Source organism: Prionailurus viverrinus, chromosome C2, assembly GCF_022837055.1.
Source record: "Prionailurus viverrinus isolate Anna chromosome C2, UM_Priviv_1.0, whole genome shotgun sequence".
Classification (NCBI taxonomy): domain Eukaryota; kingdom Metazoa; phylum Chordata; class Mammalia; order Carnivora; family Felidae; genus Prionailurus; species Prionailurus viverrinus.
In genome coordinates, this window is record NC_062569.1 from 119,069,480 (window position 1) to 119,097,433 (window position 27,954).

Consider the following 27,954-nt stretch of genomic DNA (forward strand, 5'->3'; position numbering starts at 1 on the left):
TTAAGCCCTAAAGCAACTAAGTAATTAATCTGGCAACTTAATCTTGTAATTCAAACCTTGTATTAACAATTTGGGGGTGAAAAATCCTAATAATTTTAATTTATGATGTGGGAGTATATATATGTATATAATAGGTATCCCACATTTTAAATTTATGTATGTGTGTTTTGTGTTTTATGTTTTTGTCACCTCTTCCAAGATCAAGCAAGAGGAAAACAGTAAAGGAACTGGGCACACCTCTTTAAAAATTTCAACAGTATGTTTCCTCTATACGGTACTACAATAAATGCTGTATAAAACTGTTAGCTGAAGGCTTTGATCAGCTTGGACTACTATAGGTAACTTTTGAAAAATGTTCCTCAAATTTTAAAAAGGGAAAGTAATTTTTTATCTACCTGCTAAATTATTGGACTTTTTCGTGAGAATGTTATTCAAGTTTCCTAAAATGATAACTTTTGAGTTTACATTAAACCTCTCTCATATGAAAAGTACAGATATTAGAATACTAAGTAAAATGAAAGTATTACCTGGTTTCTAAGGCACACCGTTAGTTATACCATCTAAAGTGGGATTTATTTGATGAACTGCATTAAGCTTTCAGAACATTGGCTGCAACTCAGGTAGAAAGAGGCAAGTATTCACATAATATATTAGTCTGTAGTCAAGAAAGATATTTCAACTAAAATATGTCAATCCTCCCATCTGAAATCACTTAAACATTACTGATGTGATATTTGGAAGAGTTTCTGTATTTTTTAGACTGACATACAGTGCTCAATGCTTTAGAGGGTTGGGTAAACTCAGTTCTCTTTTGTTCAACAATGCCTCATCTCCACTGCATAAAGCTTGGTCTCCAGTTCCACTATCCAATGCCTGCCTTACATCAACTTGTATTTCGTTGGTACCACATGAAGTAATTACGTTATAAAAGCTCTCTAGATCACCAGGTTCGAATGTAATAGCTGGTTTCATTAATGTTCCAGGAGCAAGAGAACCCTCTCCAATAATTCTCAGGTTGATAAATTTGATTTTCCAAGTATTTTCCACAAAAGGGCAGCGTATGAGTCCAAATATTTGTTCAAAAATGCCCAAACAAGTGTTCCCTCGGTGGACAGTCCCAGCAACTCCAACCATAACTAGACCATGGGGAGAAGAAGCACATTTCAGTCCACTGGCATCTAGATTGGGACTGAGAAAAAGATACTCTTCTTTCACTAGTGACAGCAGACGAAGGCTTACAATTTCTGCTCCACAGTAGTCTATCACATTTTGTTCAGAGGTGTTGTAATAAAACCTGAGCTTGACATCGTGCCAGAAGTGCTGTGGCCCCCATTCATCTTGAGGTGGTCCCAGGAAAGGATTCTGAGAATTAAGAAGTTCAAAGAACCAGTGACAGAATTCTTCTCCTAATCGACGAAAATCAACTTTTTCAGCTTTCTTATCTTCTTTTTCCGGCTGATTAAGATAAATAAAATATAAAATAAAACAAAGGTTAGTTCTCGTATTTTTTTCTATCTGGCCCATGTTAGAGGTAAATTTGAGTATACGGAGTACAGCAGAAGCTAAACGAACTACAGGTGAACCCACTGAAACCATCATGCAAAAAGTCAAGTGTTTTTCCAAAAAGGGGAAAAATCATTTTACAATTTCCCAGCTTAAACATATGAAAATTCAGCTAAGAAATTAAGGTTAATAAAGCCTCTCAAAATACCAGCATGAACAGTCAATAATGATTTATGTAAGCATTTTCTCTTATATGTGGCAGCGGTTTCACAAATGTCTGTCAAAACCTTCAAACTGTATGCTTTAAATGCATATGCTGTTGCATTTAAACTACTACAATATCGTAGATAATAAATGAGCATTTTCACTATCTTTAAACAAGACAAATCTAATATGATTGAAATACATTACTTTTTAGGATTGGGATTAATTTTATATTGTTATTTCTCTTTTTTTCAAAGAAAATGTTATTGCAAAAAACATACCTGAGAGGCTAGATTTTATTCATCTATGTGTTTCAGAGTATAGTAACTCATTTTGATGGTAAGAGATCTTGTATTGACAGAGCATCTTTGACTGAATATATTAGGCTCTGTGCTTGGCACTTATATTCTATTTCCTTCTATCTTCATGAACCTTGTGACATAGAAACTATCATATGTGGACTTTTTGGATAAAGTAAACAGGGCTCAGAAAGGTCAAGTTACTTGCTGAAGTTCACACCTAGCATATGGCACACCCTATTTTTAAGTCACATCCGTATGATTTCAGAGTTGGCATCCTTTCTAAGCAAATTAAAAAAGCTTAGATTCTTTCCTAATATGAAAGCAAATACCTCTCACTGTAAAACTTCACTGATTCAAAGTTTGTAGTTTAAACTTTATAAATTACCTAGCATTCATACAATCAGCATTTAAATATTCACACAGTATCTAAAACATACAGTGGAGATACAAAGAAATAGAAACAGCCAATGTGAGCTAAAGGAAATTATTACAAGAGGATTTTTCCTAGCTAAAACAAAAAAAAAAAAATCAAATTTAAAAAATATTTAAGTTTTTCTCATGGAATTTACAATCTAATATCAATTTAATATCAAAGAAAGTCTTCAAAATGAGAAAGGGCTATAATAGCATTCTTTTAAAGTGAACAAAAACATTAGAGAATCAGAAGCTAAATTAAAATTAAATGGAAACTGCGGTTTATCCACTCTCTTTACAAATCCAATAGTCTTCATTTGATAAAGTGATAAAAGCATTTTTCCCTCATAAATCAATACAATCTTTTATGTATATTACTAAATGTCAAAAATATTTCCTTTCTTTAGGTGCTTTACTTATCTTCCTCTAGGATGCAAAGGATATGGAGTAAAGCTAAAATTATAAAAAACAAAATAGTATTAGCCATGTTCCCAGTGATCTAGGATTATCTACAGAGTTTAGACAGAACTATGACTTAGGGTATAACTGTAAGATCTATTTTACCTGTTGAAAGAGTCTCATGTCCTCTGTCTTAACTGGCTCTGGTGTTTCCTTCAATTTCGGCTGTAACTGCCTTTTCCAGTAATCCTTTGCATGCTGAATAAGATTGTGTTTTTCAGTAGCTGGAGGTATAATAACCCCCTGTGTTGCCAAGTACTTAAATATGACTTCCCGGTGGACTTTCTTACGCCTCAAAAGCTCTTCTACACTTTGACTGTACACTAATATTGCACGAATGGCATCTGGAAGGAAATAATAAAAATTAGTAGAAAACCCTAAGTCATGTAAATCGGTCCAAGGTCAGCAGAAACCCTATCAAATAATATTTATAAATTCTTGTCATGGCATTGCTTTGGCATGAGATGGTTATTTTAACAAAACCAAGAAGTGGGGAGCGCCCGGGTCAGTCAGTTAAGCATCTAACTCTTGGGTTTCAGCTCAGGTCATGATCTCACGGTTCATGGGTTCAAGCCCCATGTCTGGCTCTATGCTGACAGCGCAGAGCCTGTTGGATTCTCTCCTCTCTCTCCCTGCCCCTCCTCTGCTCACACTCTCGTTCTCGCTCAAAATAAATAAATAAACTTAAAAAAAAAAAACAGGAAGTGGGTTGTCAAGTTTGGGGTTTTAAAAATAATTTTCTTGGGGCGCCTGGGTGGCTGAGTCAGTTAAGCGTCTGACTTCGGCTCAGGTCATGATCTCGTGGTTCGTGGGTTTGAGCCCTGCCTTGGGCTCTGTGCTGACAGCTCAGAGCCTGAAGCCTGCTTCAGATTCTGTGTCTCCCTCTCTTTCTTCCCTTTCCCTGCTCGTTCTGTCTCTCAACAATAAATAAATGTTGAAAATAAATAAATTAAATTTAAAAAATTTCTTTATGCTTTAAACTCCCCTACCTAAACTTATTTACCTCTTCCTTTCACTTCTCGTAAGATAGTAAAATTTTTGCATTTTCTTTTAAATGACATGGTTTAAGCAAAAAATGGAGCCAGAGAAAAAATTTTTTTTTCTAAGAAGGCCAATGGACCTAAATTCATTTATAATCTCTAACATAGGTAAAATTACAGTATTTTAGATATGCAATGACTTTTAATCTCCTCACTCTACAAATAATGAAAGCTGAGGATATGTGAGGTATCAACAATCATGCTTCCAAGAAGTGGCAGAACTAAGACTTGGGGCAAGCAGCATGAGCATCATCTGGGAGCTTGTCAGAAATGCTGAATTTCTGGGGCCATCCCGAAACTACTGAATCAGAGTTTGCATTTTCACAAGATCCCTGAGGGACTGAGTCACAGGCACCGTAGTTTGAGAAGCTCAGGTGCAGAATATGAGCCCAGAGTTAAGCAAATCTTCCATTTTTGGAGATACTGTTAAACCTGTTTTCCAAACTTCTATTTTCTTCCTCTCCAACAAGTATCTTTTCAAATCATTTAACATCTCTTTTCCTTATTTACTTTTAGATCCACCATCAATTAAATCCAGCATTTTTATCTATCAATTTTAAATTCACACTCACCCTGTTTAGGTGTGAGTAGCATGTGAAATATTTAAATGCTGAAGAACTACATATAAGTCTAAAACTATGTGCAGTCTAAAGTCTTAGGAATTTCTTCTTTTAATGTTGATGGCTCGAAGTTTCAAGTGAATGATTTCTTTAAATGGAAATGTAAATCCGACTTAAAAGCAGAGCAACACAGTTTTAAAAAGCACAACCTTTTGTAGATATTGAAGTCATACTAACATAGCAGTCCGGAATTTTCACATTTTAAAGTAAAATTCAGCAAATTTAAAATAAAGCTCTCCAGATGATATACCAAGCGAAATAAACACTTAAGCTTCTTGATTACATTTTTATGTGGAGTAGTTACAAATCAGGCTTAATATTAATAACGATCAAATCTACCGAAATGTTTGTTTGGCTCTGAAAATAATGTATTCCTATTGCTCAAAATCATCTCAGAAAAAAAAAAAAAAACTGGATCCAAAAAGAGACACGGATTCAAACGATCTGCTCTTTTATTACAGCAGCTGTTTTACCTAGGAAACTGAAAGTGTTTAAGATCTCCTCCCGCAAGCTCGGAGAGACAAACATGAGCAGCAGCTGACTCCTCGGCTCACCAGCTAACACTCCCCAGCTGAATCGAGACGCAAAATGGAAAACACGCTGGCTCCCCGGAAATTTTGAAAAAAAACGACTATTCACGTACACTTCAATTCTCGAAAAAAATAAGCATATGCCCCTAACACCCAACACATAAAACCTGGAAGCTGCGCCGTTTCCAGTGCCATCACCTCCCCCAGGGAGCTGGCGGGTCAGTGCCACCTGAAGGTGCGCGGAGGTTCCCCGGCCGCGGAGCAGCGGCGGTGGCTGAGACTCTCGAGAGTTCCGCCTCAGCCCGGTCCGGGTCCCGTCGCGGGGCGAGGTCTCGCACCTTCTCTATTCTCAGGCTCCCGCCACCTGGGGTCTGGATGAGGCCTCGGGAGGGGCGTCCGCTCTCGCGGAGAAGTCAGCACTTACCTTGGCGGTCCTCGGGCTGCACCAGGCGGTTGGTGATGGTGTCGCACAGGGCCATGATATCATCGTTGTCTAGTAGGCCGAGCAGGTTACGACAGCCCTCCATCTCTGGGTAGCTGAGCCCGGACATCTCGGCCCCCAAAAATGGGGGGGGGGGGGGAGGGGACGACCCAGCAACGTCGTCCTTTCAGGCCCAGCAGGCCGGCGCCTAGGCAACATACACCGGAAGTGCCTTGCCTGTTGTTCGCCGCCAAAGGGCCTCGGGTGTTCCAAACGCCTGGGCGGAAGTGATTGCCAACAAGGTCAGTTCAGGAAATGTGGTGTTCCGACTTGTCGTTCCGGGCTGGACAGGACGGAGGGAACTTCGACGGATCTCACTTTAGGGAAGTACCGCGTTTGCACGGAGAACAGCGATCTTCCCTGAGGGATCTGGTTGCAGAAAGAGAAGCCCTGAGCTCTTCAGGAGTCCATCCTCCAAAAAAGCGGCTGGGAGGGCTGCGCAGGTGCAGGTGCGTGGAAAGCGGGTGGCGGTCCCCGCGCACGACGAGCTCCCGTGATGCCGCGGGGCCGACCAATGGAGGAGCCTGCTGCCCGCCCCTGGGCCTGACCCCCGGGAGCGCTTGAACGTCTTCTGCGGCCAATTCTGAGTTGGGTGCACCTGTAGTTGGTATTCTTAACTTACATAGTACAGTGTTAAAATAATTCGCTTTTGTTTCGCATTATACTGTGAATAGTTAAAATCACCTATCCTATGTCAAGCCCTCTTGATTTCCTAACAATCTGCGATCGGCTCTTGCTTCCATTCCGGTCCTCGCCGGCTTGGTTTTAGGCGATGCTGTATCGCGAGCAGTTTTAAGGTTGAGGATTCTGGAAGTCAGGTTACCAGGGTTTTACTCCGCCATTCACTAACTGTGACCTCGGACGCGCTTCTTGGCTTCTTCGTCCCTCAGTTTCCTATCTCGAAACGGACCTAGTAGAGTTAGCTACCTCGAAGGGTTGGGGGAGGGGAGAGGGGTGAAGGGCGGTGCCTGGCACCTAGAAAGAACTCAGTATATAGTAGCTGTTTATTACTGTTTGGCAGCAACTCGCATTCACTCGAGGGAAACATGTTCTGCTAGACCGAGCCCGATGAGGAATCAGACTTAACACCTTGGCTCTATCTCCTTCCATATTTTAGGCATATTTTAGATTTGTTAATATTTCATTAGAGTATTGCCACTTAGTAGATGAAATACACATATCTTCAGATACACGTGAGCAAATTTAACCTTTTAAAAATATCACAGTTATATATCACTTGTAAAATATACTGTAAATGTAGTGTAGGCATTCAGAGCATGGCTAATTTGCTAGTGTGTGTTTTGGGGTATCATTGACTCAACAGATAAAAATTCTTCATTTTTCATTAAGTATTAAAGAGTGCCTACTATGCTACTATTTGAAGATTCAGAGAAATGTCAAAGTCCCTTCTTTTAAGGAGGTTTTGGGAGTGTTGCAAGTAGATGACATTCTAGCTGGAGGAAGTAGACAGTAAACATGTAAGAAACTATATTCTGTGCCAGGACCTGCTATGGAGAAAAATATATCTAAAGGAGGGGGATGGAGAGAATGTTGCTATTTTATACAGGCTGTCAAGAAAGGCTTCTCTAAGTAGTATTGAACGAAAGATCTGAGGAATTTGAATGGACCACAGAAGAGTGTTGTAGGAAGAAACAACATTAGAGGTTCCAAGGAAGAAGCAGAATGCTTGGTGTGTAGGAAAGAGGCCAGAGTGGCTTATACAAGGAGGAGGTGGTGAGGTTAGAGTTGCAGACGAGATTGATCTAGAGAGCAAGGTTTCTCAATCAAGGCACTAGTACCATTTTGGGCAGGATAATTCTTTGTTGTGGGGGCTGTTCTATGCATTGTAGAATGCTTAACAGCGTCCCTTGCCTCCACCCACTAGATGCCAGTGGCATCTCCTCCCCTCAGCTGTGGCTACCAAAAATATCTCCAATTTGCCAAATGTACCCTGGAGGACAAATCACCACCCCCAGTTGAGAACCACTGATAGAGACCACCTGTCCAAAAATACTTTGAGATAATGATGAGATAACATCCAGAATGAGATGTTCTGGATCTGTGTTGTTCAGTACACTACCCATCAGCCGCGTGTGGCTGTTGAGTGGTTGCAATGTGGCTAGTACAACCGAGGCACTGAATTTTCAGTTTTACTTGAATTTTGATAGCCACATGTGGCTAGTGGATACTGTATTGGATACTGCAGATCGAGAGCCTTGCTGGCCATTGTGAGGACTTTGGCTGTTATCTTTTACCTCTCTGTCTTCATTTTCTGTTATTCTCTCAATCTCTCACTCCACACTAGTCACGGTGGTCCCCTTGCTGTTTGTTCCTTAAACTTGCCGTGTAGGTACTTGCCTCAGAGCCTCTGCTCTTGGTGTTCTTCCTGGCAGATTTTTCCCTGAGATACCTGAATGGCTTTCTTTCTCTTAACTTCATTCAGGTCCCTGCTCCAAAGTTGCCTTATCAAAATAAGATAAAAACAGAGAGGGAGGCAAACCATAAGAGACTCTTATATACAGAGAACAAGCTGAGGGTTGCTGGAAGGGTGTTTGGTGGGGCGATGGGCAAAATGGGTGATGGGTATAAAGAGGGCACTTGCTGGGATGAGCACTGGGTGTTCTATGTAAGTGATCAATCACTAAATAATACTCCTAAAATCATTACTACACTATATGTTAACTAACTTGGATTTAGATAAAATTTAAACGTTAAAAAAAATTTAATAAAAAAATAAAATTAAAATTAAAAATAGCAATAAGAAAATCAGCTTATTAAATAAGCCTTCCTTTATCACCCTGTTTAAAATCATCATCAACAATGCCATGCTTACTTCTATTTTCCCCATCCACTTAAGTTTTCTCCATAGCACTTATAACACACTATATGTTGCCCTCCAGTAGAATGTGTTCTGTGAGCCAGGGATTTTTATTATTTTTTTTTATTGCCTATTACAGAACCTGGCACATAGTAGGTATGCAGTAAATATTTGTTGAATAAATGAATGAGTTGTAAAGGCTTTGGAGAATTTTAAACTGACGAATGGCATGATCTGACTTGCTTCGACAGGATCTTTTTGGCTACTGGTGTGAAGAACAGACTGAAGAAAGGCAAAGGTAGAGGCAGGGAGCCCAATTAGGAGACAGTAGTCCAGGTGAGAGATGCTGGTGGCTGGAGGTAGAGTGGAAAACTTGATAATGGGTTCGGGATAACTGCAAGATTGGGTTTGGGTAATGACCTGCCATTTGCTGAGAGGAGGAAGTCTGGGAGAAGGAGGCTTTAATTGGGAAATGAGTTACCAAGAGAGATCAGGCTTTCTGGAGAAAGTGGTGATGCCTAAGAAGATAACGCAAAGAATGAGGGGTGGGACAGAAAGAGGGTGAAGAATTACAGGTGAAGGGAGCAGTAGTGAAAAATGCACAAATAAAACAGCACGGCTATTTTTGTCTAGAGCCAAAGCCAGTACAAGAACCATGACCTGAAGAGAAATTTAGTAAAACTGTTAACAGTTAAGGGCTCAGCACTGGGCCCTTCACCTACTTAATTCTTACAACCTTGCAAGAATAGCTCTCCTCTTTTGACATATGTGGGAGTCTGAGCTCAGTGGGATGCACTTAATTGCTTAAGGCTCCACAACCATAAACTATCATGCTGGAATTTGAATACAGTTGGTCCCCACATCTCTTTGAGCTGCTTCCATTAAATCACATTCTGGTAGTTTTCACTTACTGAATACTTTTTGAGAAAAAAAATAAGAAGGTTTTCTAGATTAGAGTGGCTTGGGGGGGGGAGGTGAGATCTTAGTATTACAATATCTATTTCACCCAACTGTAGTTATTTAAGTACCTATTAATAGGGGACCTTCTTTAAATGTCCTGGACATCAAGAGTTTCTAAGAATGCTCTATGAATTTAAGGGGGAATAGTTTACCTTCTGGGGAAATATGAAGCAGCTTGATGCCTTAGATCTGTGGTTTTTAAACCTTAGCATCATTAGAGTCACCCAGAGGACTTGTTAAACGACAGACTGGTCCCTCAACTGACCAAAATTTAGCATTTGTAACAGGTTCTTAGATGATGCTGATTTTGGTGCTCCCAGGACCCAACTGTAAGAATAAGAATCACTGCTAGTAGAAGAAAATGAAACCTCGGCTACCTGCCCCTACCAGATTTCATCCTTTGTCTCTGAAATCACTGATCCTGAGGAAAGTCTAATCCTCTCTTTGGATATATTAGATCCACCCACATTTGTAGAGAAAACTGCATGGCATTATGGTTTTAGGAGGACACCTCTGATTTTTCAATCCCACCTGTCCTGTGGCTTCAGTCAAGTTAGTTAATATATCTGAGGTTTGGTTTCTGAAATGCAGAGTTCATATCTATGGGTTGTTTTAATTAGAGATAACATATAAAATAGCTAGTATAATTTGGTGACACAGAAGACATTTCTTCTCCTTTGTGTAGCACTCATAAGTTAAGGCTTGGACCTCCCTCTCATTTTTAGTTTTTACTCCAAGTAATATTGGATTGCCTCCATTTGACGTCTTGATATGTAGCCCAAACTTCTGACTCTTTTATCAGTTCGCTCTTGAAATTGGTATGGAATTTATATTATGCACTGAAAGGCAACCTCATTTGTTTATCGTGGAAGCACACTTAGTAATATTTGACTGCTTCCCAAAATTCCTCAAGTCTCAAGAAAAATTAGATAAACCCAATATTTTTTATCTAAATACTTCCTCAATACATTTAGTAGTCTAAAATCATGATCGTAAAGCATAGGCTGAGAATTCTAGATCTCAGGTCTAGAGTGCTTCCATAGCTTTGTCAGTGTTTTTCCAAGCATGTTTGTAATATGTACAATCCACTGTATTTGACACTGTCCTTTCATTTGCATTGGTATCTCATCGCATCAAACAGGTGCTTTTTCTACTTCAGCTCTCATTCTTTTCCTGTTGCAAGTTATAGCTGAGTGTAGGGGGTTTTGCTTTGTTAGTCAACCAGAAAAGTAGGAGCCCTCACGCTCACGGACCTCACTTTTAGATACAGATTAATTGGTTTACACATTGTCCCACTGAAATGCTTTTTAGGAAGTAATTTTCATCATATTTACATCTTACTTCAAAGTGACTTCCCAGTGTTTGGTTTTTTGTTTGGAATTCCACCAGAGGCTCTTCATCTTTGAAGATTTACCAACATAGATAAATCGATCCACTGTCTTTCATTTGAAGAGTTCTGATAATTTGTCCACCTACTAAGTTTGCAAAGGGTACCTGAAATAACTTGAGGAACCAGCATTCTATCAACTTGTAATTCCTGCATGTAGACATAAGTTAAAATAATGTCTAAAAAGGTTTTATGTAAACTTTTAGACTTTTCTATTTTAAATTTTTTTAATTAATCATCTGAATACGGTAATATTAACTAAGTTACTCTCTTAGGAGACCTAATAGAAATTTCTTACTGAATATATACCTTAAGCCTAATTCCTTTTGAAGCAATGTGCTACATAAAACTGAACACTTCATTACCAACAAGGACAATGTTTTATTGAACAAGTCTATGTACAGTACAAAAAATTTCTTGAAATGAGACGCTATTGTTGAATTATTGCAGTTCAATGGCTCAGTTTTAATTTGTACTCTTATAAAATGCAAAGTAAAATAATTTAATGTTCAACAAGGAAGCACAAATTTCCTTTCTTGCTGAATCTGTAATATCTTTCACATATTAACAATTCCAAAATGCATATGCAGCATTTAGGCATTCTGAAAAGGTGTTTTACAGTACCAAATAAATTAAAAGATAAACACTATCATCCCTTTTAGGTTTTTCATCCATACAACAGTTTAAACCAAACATGAAATGAGTACGGCTGAACCTTCAAGTGTGATTTGAAAAGAATCACAAGTTCAGTGTTATAAGTTATCTACTCATATAATCGGTGGTTTAAAAAAATGGATATGGCTAGAACCCAAAGTACCAGTGTCCTTGTCCACGGAGATCCCTCTTTTCTGTAATATCTGAGCAGCAAAAATTCAGATTTGCTATTTTCTTGACCTTACTGAGACAGCAGAAAGTTAATATTTAATGTTTTGAAGGAAATTTTTATTAAAAAAAAAAAAGATTGAAACTTGGTCCATGTAAGATAAACACATCCTCAAAATAGAAGAAGTAGAAAAGTAAAAGAGAAGAACTGAGGAATAAGAAAGCTTCCTTTTCTTCCAAATCCCCAATGAGAACTGTTGGAAGTTTATGCACCCCACAAAAGCAAAATGATGTAAGTTTATGCTTTATAAGACATACATGATGAAATGTACACATTCTTTCAATAGCAATTATTTGAGGATTATATAAAGAGGTTTAGAACAGCATAGCCAAATAGGTTTTTATAAAACATTCCTTGATTTAATTATTTATAGGCCAATTTGATCTCAATGTTTCAGAAATAGTTTTCCCTTAGCAACACAAAAGTAGAAATAAAACCTCAAATTAAAAATAAAATTAACAAGTGGAATATGTTTAAAACCTCTTGATATGAACTGCATAATGAATAAAAATAACAATTTTCAGACATGGATTTATGTCAATAGTCACAACTTATAAAAAGTGAAAGTTAAAAGATGTGATAAAATGCTAAATTGTAATTTTAAACTTCTGGAAAATATACAAAGCAGAAATTATATTAAAAAAAAACCTCACTGTCCAAATAGTGTCCAAACAGACTTTTTATTACATGATGTACTTTATATTGAACTGAAATAGAACTCAAGTATATTTTTAGCTTTAGGAAATACGGAAAACATTTTTTTTTTTTTAGTTGACCTTAATGGATTTAAAAATCTGATTGAGTTGCATTTACTTATGTGTCATTTAAATGTAAATCCCACAGCCTAATGTAGGCTACACAACAAAACAAAAACTTAAATTTGATTGGAATGGACTTGTGACTATCACTTGCATAGTAGTGAATGAATAAATAATAAAATTGGGAATTTTTAAAAATCCTCATGGCCTGGAAATCCCAACTTGATAAAGTCTGGATGCTACCTTGAAGAAATGCCCCTTCCTTAGTGACTTCATTAAAGAAGCTATAATACTAAGGTCTGACAAGATTATCTGCTTTGAACAAAAACGTGTCTGTTTGAATAACTGGAATATTTGGTTGACGATGGCACATTAGTAGCTCCATTTTTTAAGAATTTGCCTTTGTATTTTTGTTCATTTTATCCCTGCTATAGATTAACACACTACTAGGTAAAAGATCACTAAATTTCCTCTTTTAGAGAATGTACAAGTGGAACGTATCTGAGAGGGTATTTTAAAAAACATTTTGTGTTTGAACAATTCATTGACTAGTAAGTTAAAATCTTCCTTAGGAAAATTACTGGTAATCAAGGAAAATAAAAGCATCAATATATCTTAACTGTTCTTGCTGTGCAAATTTTTGTGTACATATTTCCTTTTATATATAAAAATTACTATTCAGACCAAATTCATCACTAATAAATAAGAAAGCATGAGTAGTATGGCTTATTTTAGAATTAACTCTCCTAACTGAATAAAACCAATGAATTCTTGACCTGATTTTAGCTGACATATTTTTTTTACAGCCAGTTATTTTTATAGGACTGTACTTAGATAACTCACATTAATGTCTAAAAGGACCTTACTATGAATCATCAAGCAATGTCCTAACACTACTCTATATACAAATAGAAATATCCCAGTGTGCTTATACCATTATTCACATTGAGTTATTTGCAATTCAGTGTTTTCCTTCAATTAGATAGCCTTTAATGGTCTTAGATTCCTCCCATCTCTCCTCAAAGTTACTGATGGTTCTTTTTCTATTTGACACTGCTGCCTTTAAATACAACTCATTGGTATTACCAAAATGGAAAGTGGAGCTTATTAGCAAAGTGTTTTGTTTTCTTTTGTTTAATTTTCAGTGCTGGCATGCCATTCATTGAACTCTATCCTGTCTAATCAATCATCTGGAAACAAGTTACAATCTTTTATGGATAGCATGGTGATAAATCAAATTTTATTTTCATGTATCAGTTTTTAAATTATAATAAACCAAATACCAATAGTTCTTTAAACCGTGTTTGACGAGAAGGGGAGGACATAATCTGATTATGCATGACAAGAAAACAAATTTCTTTTGTAGAATACTTTAAGCTGTTTATTGTAAACCACCCCCACTTCCCCCCCCCCTTTTTTTTAATAACTGGTTAACTTTTCCCTTTCTGTAAGGCCATAGCTGGTTTTCCTTTCTGACTAGTTGCCCGAACATGTTTCTCACATAGGTAAAACTGAACATGCTGCATTAATAGTCATCAACTTTTTAAAAAATGTGGTTTTCTGGATAACTGGTACTTTGGGAGTTTTTTAATAACCCTTTTGGAGTCTAAACCAGCACATCTCCTCTCTGAGTTCATTCTAGAAAATGTGCTTTGTCTTTATCTTTAGTAAATCCAAGACCGCTTGAAAATTAAGGCCATCAGGAAAATAGCAAACTGATGATGCAATTTCTTGCAGTGCTTTTCTCACACTACTGCTTGATCGACAGATCATTCTGAAACATTTTTATCAGGCACCTGTAAAACAGAACATGTCTGTTAATTCAAATTTTATAGTTCAACTGGAATTCTAAGTTAGATTCCTATTTTACCTCTTACTCATTCGAAAAATATTGTTATTAGTAGAAAAGCAAGCTTTTCTTTTGCTCAATTTTTTTCAGTTATTTTCTGGTTCTTTTTCCCTTCTGTTTCTATAATAGAAGCTCTGCTTCACTTGGTTTATATTCTGGCATGCAGATGAAAAATATTTCCATCATAATTACTTCATTTCTAAAATTTTTATTACATGAAATCTGCAATGAAGAAAATGTCTCGGACACACAGTGAAGAGTATGATCAAAGAACATGAAAAACCATGTACAAGTTCTGGCTTCCACAAGTTCATAGGCTGTACCTATGCAAATTACTCACTTGTGAATTTCAGTTGCTTGATCTATGAAACAGGAATAGTAATATCACCTTCATAGTAGTGGTATGGATTGAAAGAAATAACATATGGGGTGGTGCTTTATAATCTGCACTATGCAAATGTTAACTTTCTTAACCTCATAAAGATCTATGGCATTTTCTGTTTCTACAGATAACACCTACTAAGAAGATAGAAGACTTACTTTCATCATCTGAATCAAATCCAAAGAGTGTCTGACATTTCTTTTGTGCAAGGTGAGCCTCAAGTGCTTCTGCATTACAGTAGGTGGTCAGGCATTTGCCACATCTTAATCTTTTCACGGATTTTTTACAAACGTTATCTTGATCAGAACAGGCATCTACTCTATCAGTCAGAAATTTTCTGCGTTTTGGCATACTAAGGTACCGTTCATCAAGGTAACTGGGAGGCAGTGGTCTGACATACGGCTTTGTTAAAATTAAGCCATATGAAGTATGTTCACTCGTCAGATTTGGTTTGGAAGGTGCCTGAGATACTGGCAGGGTATTATGTTCTTGTGGTACAACACTGGGTAAAATGGAACCATTTTCTGTCCTGATTCTATTTGTATCAGTTTTCAAAGCAGGCTCTGACGAAACTAAAGGTGTCTGCTCTGTTCCACTGTGTCCATTGACTAAATCACTAATACTATAATTACTTTCAGGATTTGGCTCTATGTCAGGCATCTTTTGGTCTATCAAGCTTATATCAGAAACAGTGTCGTCAGAATGTTCATTTCCATTCTGAACTAAACCATCTGTTTTCTTCTCCATACTTTCTGTACACGTCTTTGGTTCTATGGAATCTTTCCTTGATTTGCTAGTAGAAACTGGCAGAGTGAGAGTTTGTTTCTCATTACTAGATGAGTCTTTTTCCTGATGATTCGGATTTGAGTCTGTAAGAACATCCCAAAGAATTGTTTCACTTGGTTGTGCGGAGGATTCTGGTGTTTTACTCAAATAGTGCTGAGCTTCATGTTCATAGAGCAGAGGAAGATCTTCAAAAAGCTCGTGACATTCTGGAAAACTACACTGAGCTTGAAATATCCTGTGACTTTTTGTGTGCTGAGCAAGCTGGAATGGCAACTTAAATGACTCGTTGCAATTAAAATGCAAACAGAAGTACACATTTGGGTAGCTGTGTCTATTAAGGTGATCTATAAAATGTTGAGAATCTTCAAATTGCCTTTGACAGAATTTGCATTTTCCTTTGCTCCACTTCATTACTGTTTGCCGCACATTTAAATCAGTTGGATGTACAGTCCTTGCATGTTTATTTAGAAATCCGATTCTTTTAAATATCCTGACACAACCAAGAGCAGGGCACTTAAAGTTCCCTTCTTGATCTGTAGCATATATCTCTTTTGGATGGCACACAGTTCCATTGATTTTATGAAGTACGGAAGTTTCTTGATTCAGGTCATAATCGTCTTCTTCATAATCACCTTCTTCCTCCTCTTCCTCCTCATAGTCATCCTCACATACAGGCAAAGTTTCTGAGACATTATTTAAAGAAGTATCAGGATTCCCATTTTCAATCATGTTCTCAATTACATCTTCGGATACACTTACGGGAATTTCAATGAATTCAGCCACATGTGCAGGGATGACCTCTTTGTTTCCATCACTGGAAGCAGTAATTGTGTCTGCTTCCAAATCCTTATTATCAGAATTCCCATTCTCAAACGAAATGAAAGCATCGGAACAATTTATTTCTTCCACAGCGGGGATTTCTTGATCCTCCTGTTGAGCTGCAGCAATTTGCTGTCTTTGTATTTTCTTAACATGATTCTTTAGATGCTTCTGCATAAGTCCTTTGTTTCTAAATTTCCTACCACATATCACACATGAAAAACTGCCCTTTTTCTGATGAGCCTGGGCATGCCTTACAATGTGACCGCCTAGAAATTCCTTGTTACATAACATACACCGATGCCTTGGGACATTGTGATCTACTTTGGAAACATTAAGAGCCATAAGATTTTTCTTTGTATTAATGTGACCCTTAGGTTGCACTCTAGACAAATCATCAGGATCAGGCTCTCCAGTGCTCTGATCGGTAAGAGAGTCAAGCCCTTCATCTAAACCTTGCTGTTCCACTGCCTTTTTCAGATTACCTGTAGAATTTTCCAGTGTACTTTCATTTAGAAATCTAACTGCTGATTTATCACTCAATAATGCTACACAATTTTTCTTAATCATTACGAAGTTCCAGAATTCAGGATCAAAAAACAATCCCTTTTTCAAAATCGGAAGTAATTCAAAACGAACTCGATTTTGAACACTACTTGTGCCTTCGTTATATTCCTCATCTGGACGTTTGTAAAGCTCTTCAACAGTATGGTAAGCTTCCAGGGAGCGCTCAAGAAAAAATATTGAGAGTGCACAAATCCTGAGGATCTCCAAATCATTTGGCAAAAAATGTGCAATTGTTTTATATATTAAACATTTAGTTTTGGGATCATCATGAAGATCTAGTTGTAGGGCACAACCACATATTTCGACACAGATTTGTAAGCCATCTTCTTCAACCTGTAAGAGGAAAAATATTACTAAATACCTTTGTAAAAAACATTTTTACATTGTTTTATTTTTTTAAATATAACTCTGAAATGAGAGCTAAATAAACACATTATGCTACATGTGCAGTTTTCCTCATCAGGTAGCCTTATTTTAATTCTTCTTTAATATAGAAGTAAATCTTTCTTCTTTAACTTGACAATAATCTGGAGGAGATAGCATTTTAGCTTCCAATTTAATTAGTTTTTAAGTTTGACAAACCCTACTAATCGATAAAAAATGCTTCATAACCTTATGGTGATTAAGGTTTCTTACAAATCTAGCCCCCCATTTATTTTAGGTACCAATCTTACATTCTAAGGTAGAAGGGTTAAATTGAATAATGCTTAAATTAAATAAATGTTTAAAGCATTTATCAATTTTGATGTTTAAAAAGAGCTAGATTTAAAAAAAAAAGACTGCTTACAGACATTCATAAACCTGCACTAAAAACATTACTTATCTTATTAAATAATATTATTTATCCAAGTAAGAGGAAAAGTGGGGCCCACATGAACAGGGCAATTACAGTCTTTCCAAATCTAATAAAAATCAAAATAATGAACCTACTTGGAAGTTATCTGAAAATTATCAAGCTTTGAAACTTTTACTGATGACTCAAAGGTAACTGAACTTGGGAATTTGTTATGTGTCCACCTTAACTCAAATTATAAATGATGCCTCTAGTGATCAGAAATGATCTAAATACTTGTTTGAATAGAAAAAAGATACAATGATAATATGTCTTTAAGATTGTGCGTGCGTGTGTGTGTGTGTGTGTGTGTGTGTGTGTGTGTTCACATGCACATGCGCTGCCTGCATATGTAGATGACAGGGAGGAACACTACCTTGCCAGCCTCATGTCTTCTTAGTCCTTTATGTGCTTTGTAGACCTGCTTGACTACTTACTTACACTTCCACAGGCAGACCTTAACTTTGCATGTATAATCCCATGTTATCTAGGTAGTAAATTTCTACCCATTTCCTGTTCACTTTTTGAGAGTCAGTTTTACTCTGAAAGTTTTTCTCCCCATTCATATTCTGGCCCCAGCCCTGGAGTGGAGTTAAACATCCCTCTTCTTTCCACTGAGAATAGTTTATACTTATTTATAAAAAGTACATATATATTGTTTTGTAACTGTATATGCCCCTATGCCCTGACTTTGGATTCTTAAATCACAGGGACAGTATCTCATTTTTTATATCCTCCTGTCGTTAACATAGAAGTTGGCATAATACGTTGACCTTTAAATAAATGTTTGCAAATATGAATGGGATTGGATCTATCCTACTGACATTAGCTTTCTCCTATGTAAATCCATCATTTCAGCTTGGAATCCTTTTCTGAACTCAAATTTTTTATTTCTTCGTATCTATCACAATTAGATATTTCCACCTAGATTTTCCAGATATAATAAATTCAAAATTCACTGCTTCAAAACAGAATTCCTTCTCTCTCTCCTAAGTTCTATCTATATCCTCTGTCTTAACTCATGAAGTTATCATGTATCCAGCTGCCCAAGTCTAAAATTTTTAAGATCATAGGGCACCTGAGTGGCTTAGTCAGTTGAGTATCCACTTCAGCTCAGGTAATGATCTCATGTTCATAAGTTCAAGTCCCATATCAGGCTTGCTGCTGTCAGCGCAGAACCCTCTTCGGATCCTCTGTCCCCCTCTTTCTTTGTCCCTCCCCAGTTTGTGCTCACTCACTCTCTTAAAAATAAACATTTAAAAAAATTAAAAAGAATAAAACTTTTTAAAAAATTCAAAATCATCACAAAATGCAACAGGATACTTCCTTACCTGAAATCCTTCAACAACCCAGTATATTTATGGACTGAAGTTCCAACTTTCAGTGCGGCATGCAAGTCCCTTAAGTATTTCCAACAACCACCACCCACCAGCCCTACAACTTCAGGCAGTCTCTGACTAGTTTCATCTCCCACACACTTCCTCATGTTTTTCTCCTACCATATTAATGCTAATGGACACTTGTGGGAAAAACAATTGATGTAGTGAGGCAAAAGTGCTCTGTAAACTGCAAAATCCTTTACATGTTAGTGTTCTCCTCCTCTATCGTTTAAAACCCAGCTTAAAGCATCTTCCTCTGTGAGCCTTTTCAGATAAGCCATTTGTAAGGTCTCATTCTTCTGAATTCACACGGCATTCTTTTTGCTTCTTTTCAGAGCGCTAAAGCACGTATATGATTTATTCCATCATTAAAGATGTTTTTAGTAGAGTATACACAGTTAAGCACATTTTTAATATTTATTTCATCTTTGAATTTTTCCTTTTATATTCTCATGTTGAGTAGACATGTGAAAATAAGAAAGCTTTATGACAACTGGCTGAACATCACCTACATTGTAAACTTTGCATAACAAAACTCAAATTTGGTGCAAATAAGAATCCTATGTATATATATGGATACATTTTTATTTTTTAAAAAGTTTTACTGGGGCGCCTGGGTGGCTCAGTTGGTTGAGCATCCAACTTTAGCTCAGGTCATGATCTCACGGTTTGTGAGTTCGAGCCCCACATCAGGCTCTGTGCTGACAGCTCAGAGCCTGAAGCCTGCTTTGGATTCTGTGTCTCCCTCTCTCTCTGCCCCTAACCCACTCACATTCTGTCTCTGTCTCTCTCAAAAATAAATAAACATTAAAAAAAAAATTAACAAAAAAAGTTTTACTGGTGATTCTGGTGCAATTTAAATATTGAGAAGGAGGGTGCCTGGGTGGCTCAGTCAGTTAAGTGTCCAACTTCAGCTCAGGTCATGATCTCACAGTTCGTGGGTCAAGGCCCGCATTGGGCTCTGTGCTGACAGCTCAGAGCCTGGAGCCTGCTTCAGACTCTGTTGTCTACCTCTCACTCTGCCCCTCCTGTGTTCACACTCTGTCTCTCTCTCTCCAAAAAAAATTTTTTAAATAAATAAAAATAAAAATAAATATTGGAAGGATTTTAAAACATAGCTTGTTTGGTTTTCTTTCCCTTTTTGATGGGGGTAGAGATTAACTTTGACAATGCATTTTTTTTTAAATGTTTATTTTTGAGAGAGGGAGAGAGAGAGGGCGAGTGGGGGAGGGGCAGAGAGAGAGGGCAACGCAGAATCTGAAGCAGGCTCCAGGCTCTGAGCTCTGAACTGTCAGCACAGAACCTGATAATGGGGCTTAAATTCATGAACAGCGAAATCATGACCTGAGCCAAAGCTGGATGCCTAACAGACTGAGCCACCCAGGTGCCCCAACAATGCATCTGAATGACATTTCACTGTTTAATAATGAAGCTATGAATGCAGTTAGTAAAATAAAATCGGAAATTTACAAAGCTCTCTGAATATAATGCTGCTAACTTTATATCATGGGAATATAATCACTACACGGTCATACATCTAATGAATGACATGATAATTAGTGTGAAAAATGGATAAATTTATAAGAAATATTAAAATACATTATTTATTGGATGTTCCTTATATATTTAAAAATAACCCACATAAAGATTCAGCCAAATGGAGCTACCTAAAATGTAGGGTAGCTTTATCTTTCCTATCTTGGTATTCAAGGTTCTGTTAATATTTGAGGGGAAAAAGTTAAAGCATTTGCAGGATCCAGTTTCATGCCTATGTAAGAGTCTTACACAGAACTGTATTCACTTTTAAGTGACCATGAAAAACTTACTTCAGAACTATTCTTAAAAACAGGTAATGAATTTTACTGTTACTTCAAATAAATACTTGAAAAATTTGTCAGATTTCAAAAATGCTTCAGAATTCATTGTTCCTTTTCACCTTAACACCAGACTTAAAATTATGAACTGTATTTTTCTGTGAAAGTGACCTATGTATATACAAAGTTCATTTGCAAATAAGTTAAGATTCTACAAACAGGAGTTAGGATAATGTTAAAAGTGACACTTTTAAAGAAAAGAGATAATTACTTCTTATCGAAGCAGTTGTTCCCATATTAAATTTTAAGTAACAGTAAATTGGCAGTTTTTCGGTCTTTTTTCAGTTATTTTCACTTATGTAAATGCTTAGTACCATGTTGGGAGATTGCAGTTGGGGAAAGGGAAGGATATGATATGTGGCCTTTGAATCCTCCTTCTCTTCAGAAACATTTTATCATAAAAGATTCAAGTTTCGGTGAACTGTCATTTACATTTCATTTAAAATTAAGGGATAAATATATCCTATTTACCTCATCTTTAATGATTTTCATGAAAGGAAATATGACTCTCACATTAGTTGCTGTTCTTAAAAGCTGGTAGCATTGATCTACAAAAACTTGCTTTGAAGGATTAGACTTAAGCTGGAGTTTACTCCATATGAAAATCAACTCCCTGTAAATGAGAAAAAAAAAGAGAAATATTAAAAATAGAGTTTATTCAAATACAGGCATTAGCTATCTTTTGCTGATTCTATAGTACCCTGGCTGCGATGGACACAAAATGGGCATAAATGGATATTATGTTAACCTCCAGCTACTTCTGCTACCTGTATGGGACAAAAAGAGAGATCAGAAATTGTAATCTTCAGTGATAAGGAATGAATTCCAATCATATGCTGACAAACCCAAGGCACCTCTAGTACATGATAACAAATTCTAATCCCGGTGTACCTATATCAATGATATTACTTTAAAAAAATAAACTTTGACCTTTAATTAATACTTTACTTGTAAATTTAGAAATCAATTTTGTATACTTTCTATAAAGATATGTCCATGTTTTTCATTTTCAATCTATTAAGATACCTGTTGTGGTATAGGTTTAAAGCGTAAGACACTGTAGTACTGATTCTGAAATTTTATGTTTAAGATCATCTATTCTTCCTTAAGATGTAGTATTTTTAAACAGAAAAGCTATGGTCCATTTAAAGCATTTCACAGGCAGATTGGTTTCTCAGATGTGGCCAAGGTTATTAGATGGACAAAGGAGGAGCAGTGGGTCTTGAGGCAAAGGAAATCAACATATAATTGATATGTTTAGGTATCCCATTCTAGTAAATTAGAATTCTTTAAAGGGTGTCAAGTTACATAAAGCATCATAATCTAAAAAGTATTAAGATAATTGATGAAAATGGTTTTGTTTTTTTTTTTTTTTTTAAGTGATTTACTGAGCACGTACTTTGAGCCCAGCACATGCAGCTATTAAGTCTAAGGAGCTTGACTACTATCGTGAAGGTGTACATAGCTACTTAGAGAGACAATACAGAAAGCACAAAACAGAAAATAATGGCAAGCAACACAGTAGTAAAACCAAAATTCTAATTCCATCTTCTTCTAGCTGTATGGGTGTTAATAAGTTTCAGTTCACAACCCCACTTTTTTTGCATATAAAAGCTCACCAGGTTTCACACTTTGCTCCCAAATCTGTAGCTCTGACTTCTTTCCCAATTTCCATTTCTGGGTGTTTCAATTTAGATTGCTTTCTATCACCATAACCCACTTAGAATGAATAATACTCCTGCAAAATTGATTATCTTTTGCTAGGTCAGTCAATGACACTAAACATTCCTCGAACCTGTTTGGTTCTAATCTATTTATTTTCCACAGCCTTTGTATTCTAATTATATTTTTGCCCATAGCCATACCATTCTTTCTCAGTGCTACCACCTTAGGCCCTCTAATTTTACATATGCACTTCTACAGCTGCTAAACTGCTCTGTTTCCAGACTTTCAAATAATTTCATTCAGTGCTTATTCCATATGTCACATAGTATTAACAGCAACAGAAACGTGGGTTTTGGAGTCAGGATAGGATTATAATCCTGGGCACTCTTCAAGGTTAGTTAATGTGCTTTGTTTATTCTCATTTTTTTATGCTAAATGCTGTACTCAGAAAGTACCTCATTTCTAAGATGAGCTTATCTTTCAGAGTCCATTATCAAATACCCCTTCTTCGTGAACGCCTTCACGAATACCCCAATCTAAAGTGATAACTACCTCAGAATAGATCCATCCCTCTTGTTGGTTTCATGCCTTTCATGTATTTCCTTGTTGATATTTTATGGGGCCTGTTCCCCCAACTGTTGTTAATCCCCATTGTTAATTTCAGTGACACATTGTATAGTGGAGGTAGTGGCAAAAACATGAGACTGGGAATAAGAGATTTCTCATTAGGGCATTCTATACTAAATGGTGTGATATTACCCAGTTCACAGTGAGCCATCTTTTTCTGGAAATAACCTACTACACAAGGTTGGAACCCCAGTAACCATTTGAACTATGTGACCGTCCTCACCCTCCTTACGATATTAATTATAGGAAACTGACCCCAGTCAGGCCGGTCAGAGTCCCTGGAATGTTCTCAACTCTAAACTATGAAGGCTGGAGACTGTTGACATTCCTTCCGGTCTGCAACAGGAGAGAATGAAGTCAACTGGCAGAAAAATCAGTGTCCCTGGAAGCAGTTATCTTTGGGGACCTATTCTATCCTTCCCCTTTTTTTGTCATGACCCAGTATTTTTTCCATGTGCACTAACTTTTTCCTAAACTAATTAGACATAAGATGCTATCACTTGCAAATTGACTAGTATAAATTCTAACTCCATTTTATTACCAGCTAGGTGGCTTTTATCTCTTTTATCCAGTTTTCTTAGACATAAAAATAATGGACAGTTAAGTGAAAACACCTAGGTGAAATGTCTGGTATATACTGATGTTTCATAAATCACTAACTTCCTTTATTCTTTCCTTATCTTTATAATCTTAATAGTACCAACCAGTGAGATTTATTCAACAAATATTTGCTAGTTAATAAAGTGGTAAAAAAAAAAAAAATGTCTTCCTAAATGCTAAGAGCATTTAGAGGGAGCCTCTTGAGGAAATCTATTAAGGGAAATTGCAGACCCAGAATGATGTATAAGATGATGGTGAACATTCTAAATAAGGGGTATTTTATAAACAAAGGGATGAGATAGAAGGCAAGCAGATTACTGTGTTTAAGAAGACCTGGCAGATCTCTGCAACAGATTTAAAGACAAAAAATAAAAAATGATAGTTGGAAATTAGGGGAGAGTATTCATTGCTCTCATTATTACACAGATCAATGTTTAACATATTAGAAATGTATATATTCTCCAACTTGCTCCAAAAAATAAATTGAGACTCCTAATAGACATCCTTAGGGTACACTATTATTATTTTTCTTTTTTGAAGAGAGAGATCTCATTTCCCTTTGTTTCTGTTAATTCAGGATGAAACTTGATGAACAAAATGTAATCCCAAGATTCTAATAAATTTGCCAGGAAAGGGCTGCCAGTATGGATTTTAGCTTTGTAAAAGTAGGCAAAGCAGAAATCTCAGGATATGATTATGAAGCTCCATTTTGACTGAATTTATAAAAGGGGTATCAGGTTTTACTTGTACTTTAGATTTTGAAGGAAAACAAAATGCTCTGAAAACCCACATTAGTCTTCTTTGCTCATGAGCAAACAGTGTTGATGAAGCTTACATTTTCTTCTCAAATAGAAGTCCTTTAGAAAACATAGCTCCTATATGGTACACAAACACATTTCCCAGGTAGCTAGCTACTAATAAAATCATCAAGTAACAGGCTGCAGAGAATGTAGGCTATAACAGGGTCTACAGCCACCTTTACAACATACATTTTTTTTTATGTTTGATCTATTTATAGTAAGTAATATTTAATAGAGGCTGTGAGTCAGGCTGCCTGGGTTTGAATCTTAGCTTCATTATTTACTTCATTACTTCATTATTTACATGGCATTATTTACATGGGAATGTATATATGAAATACAGACTATAGGAAGCACTCAGAAGATATTAGTAGCTACTGTTATTATTACTACTACTTGTTATTGTTAGCAATGGCAGAGAAATGGGGTTGGTTGCTTGCTCTACTCTTCAGATAGAACAAAAGTGGACTATGGATCAGGTTCTGTCCACAGAGATGGGGGAGATGAGGTAAGCTGGTTCATAGGGAAAGCCAAAATGAAACAGACAACACAGACCTTGGAGGCATGAAAGAATCCTGCTCTTCAAGTTATGGTGAAAATCAACTTTTAGAAGTAAGAGAAAAGGACCCCAGCATTCAGAAATATTGAGGAGAGGTAGAAGAAATAAGAGAGCAGGTAATCAGTACCCCGCCCACTCAGAAGGACAGACAAAGGAACAGGCTGAAGATTCCTTTCCAGTTAGGCAGCTGGGAGTCACACACCCAGCTTCTATTCTTAGAAGGTGCCAGTGGGTGGGGGCAGGAAAGATAGGCACTCTTCTATTTTTAAGATCCCTCCCTAAATAGTAAAATGGTTAGCCAAAAGAAGAAAGCATTTTTTTGTTTGTTTGTTTGTTTGTTTGTTTGTACTTGGGATTTCAGTTTACTTATGAGTATATTAAAATGAAGAGGCTAAAGATACTCTGTTGGCTTAATATAGTCAAAGTCAGAACATTCCTTTAGGCATAGGAAAAGATCTACTTTAACAGTCATGATTATATTTCAGAATAACTACATATCAAGAAATGATAACTCTTTAAAAACTATTTAAAATTGTCTTACCACTGCCTCCTGATCCCCTCCTCTCTTTGAAATTCCAATTTACATGGTAAACTTTTTAATAGGAATTTGCATAATCTAAATAAAAATATACTTCCCTGGAAGATAAGTCCACTAATTTCTAGACCAAGCTCTGCTACTAATTAGCTATTTGACTCTATCTCTGAGTCTGAAGATTTTAATCTATAAAATAATAATATTAAATAAGTTTATCATTAAATTCATCTTCTAGGTATTCTTTTAAATATTTTTAAGAATTTAGGTCCAAGATGCCGACGTAGGCAGACCCTGAACTCACCTCCTCCAGGGACACAACAAATCTGCACCTACACAGAGAGCAATTCCTCCTGAAGAACTGAGGACTGACTGAACAGCTGAACAACAAAAGTAAGAGCGACCACATAGAGAATGGCAAGAAAGACGGAGACACGGTAATAGGGAATCCCCACTCTCACCCCTGTAAACTGCAGTGGGGAGGGACAGTAATAAGGGACTATGAGCAGATTCATCTGCTCTGAGGTACAGAAAAAAAAGTTGCAGTTTTTTTTTTTAATTTTTTTTTTTTCAACATTTATTTATTTTTGGGACAGAGAGAGACAGAGCATGAACGGGGGAGGGGCAGAGAGAGAGGGAGACACAGAATCGGAAACAGGCTCCAGGCTCTGAGCCATCAGCCCAGAGCCTGACGCGGGGCTCGAACTCACGGACCGCGAGATCGTGACCTGGCTGAAGTCGGACGCTTAACCGACTGCGCCACCCAGGCGCCCCAAAAGTTGCAGTTTAAAAGGGCAACTAGAATATAAAGGATCTAGCCCTAGAACTCTGCCAAATGGCAGGGAGACTGCTGGAACTTTCTCTAGGTCAGTGGGGCTGTCAAGCACCACAGTTTACACATTCCCCATCCACCTTGACAGCATGGACAGGAGCATGGTCCAGACACCCTACCACCTCAACGAGCCCTGGTCCTCTACTCATACCAGCCCCAGCTGTCTCACTAAGGAGGCTCAGTACAGTGCATACCGGGTCACCCTTGTCAGTGTTCACTGTAGCTCAAGACTACTTGACAAGGTAACACAGGCACAAAGCACCCTGGAACGCTCCAGACCCACACCACTTCAGCTCCAGACAACTTGCCAGGACACTGTGGTCCACACCTGCTTCTGCTCCAGCTGCCCGAAAAGGGCACCCCACACAGAATGCCCCAGGATGCCTCAGCCTGCACCCACTTTAGCTTCTGCTATCACCCACAACACAAGAGAGCCCTGAGACCACCTCGTACCCACTTCAGCTTCAGCTGTCCTGCCAGTGTGCCCTCTGTGCAGAAAACCCCAGGAGCAGCCCAGCCTACACCTACTTCAGCTGTGGCCGTCCCACCAGCATGGCCCCAGCACAGGGAGTCCCAGGACATTCAGCCTATGACAGCTACAGCTCTAGCCAGCTAGCCAAAGTCGTCAGGCACACACAATCCACACAGGGGATAACCATACACAGGATCATTCCTTCAAGTTTAGGAGAAGTAGCTGTTCCACCTAATTCACAGAAATAAACACAGAAAGTCAAGCAAATGGGGACAGAGGAATATGCTCCAAATGAAAGAACAAGACAGAGCCTCAGAAAAAGAACTAAATAGAACAGGGACAAGCGATCTACCTGATAAAGAGTTCAAAGTAACGGTCATAAACTCAGGACTTCAACAAAGAAAGAGATAAATAAATAAATAAATAAATAAATAAATAAAATTTTAAAAAAATGAGTATGGCTTAAGGGCTATCTTGGATAACGCTGACTAAACAAACATTTACATTACAGGGGTCCCAAAAGAATGAAGAAATAATACCTTAAAACTTTCCCAACCTGGGGAAGGAAAGAGACATCCAGGCTCAGGAGCACAGAGAATTTGGATCAAGATGAACCCAAGGAGATCCATACCACTACACATAATAATTAAAATGTCAAAGAGGAAAGATTTTAAAAAGTATAGTTCCTTACCCAGGACTATGAAATTAAAAGCTCTGAGAATAGGCATGAAAACCTGCATTAAATAACAAGCTTTCTGTGTGACCTTATGCTTACTAAAGTTTTTAAAGAGTTACTTGAGGGGCGCCTGGGTGGCGCAGTCGGTTAAGCATCCGACTTCAGCCAGGTCACCATCTCGCGGTCCATGAGTTCGAGCTCCGCGTCGGGCTCTGGGCTGATGGCTCAGAGCCTGGAGCCTGTTTCCGATTCTGTGTCTCCCTCTCTCTCTGCCCCTCCCCCGTTCATGCTCTGTCTCTCTCTGTCCCAAAAATAAATAAACGTTGAAAAAAAAATTTTTTTTT

The 27,954-nt window shown here is 37.5% G+C and overlaps 2 protein-coding genes and 1 long non-coding RNA gene across 14 annotated transcripts in view; 1 reads left to right on the forward strand and 2 right to left on the reverse strand.

Annotated features, from left to right (window-relative positions):
- Window positions 1–728: 728 nt before the first annotated feature.
- Window positions 729–5,848, reverse strand: CC2H3orf38 (chromosome C2 C3orf38 homolog). The gene is made up of 3 exons (XM_047876183.1): window positions 5,497–5,848; window positions 2,988–3,226; window positions 729–1,455 (listed from the first exon to the last, which is right to left on the reverse strand). Exons 1-3 carry the CDS (start codon window positions 5,621–5,623, stop codon window positions 775–777), a joined length of 1,047 nt encoding a protein of 348 aa, XP_047732139.1. The 5' UTR covers window positions 5,624–5,848; the 3' UTR covers window positions 729–774.
- Window positions 5,842–27,802, forward strand: LOC125175536 (uncharacterized). 7 transcript variants are annotated; one of them, XR_007155864.1, is made up of 4 exons: window positions 5,842–6,002; window positions 14,718–14,800; window positions 25,892–26,067; window positions 27,446–27,802. It is a non-coding gene; the product is annotated as an uncharacterized LOC125175536 (long non-coding RNA). The 7 variants fall into 7 exon arrangements; XR_007155860.1 differs by having other exon boundaries at window positions 25,892–26,023; XR_007155865.1 differs by lacking the exon at window positions 27,446–27,802 and adding an exon at window positions 8,623–8,707 and having other exon boundaries at window positions 25,869–26,196.
- The window catches only part of ZNF654 (zinc finger protein 654), a 94,527-nt gene continuing 77,683 nt past the window's right edge, over window positions 11,111–27,954 (reverse strand). For 5 of the 6 annotated variants that reach the window (XM_047876177.1, XM_047876179.1, XM_047876180.1 and 2 more), the window contains 2 exons: window positions 21,319–21,460; window positions 14,163–17,095 (listed from right to left, as the gene is read on the reverse strand). In XM_047876177.1, the coding sequence (XP_047732133.1) occupies window positions 14,684–17,095; window positions 21,319–21,460 (2,554 nt within the window). In that variant the 3' untranslated portion in view covers window positions 14,163–14,683. The other variant, XM_047876178.1, reaches the window with a different exon arrangement.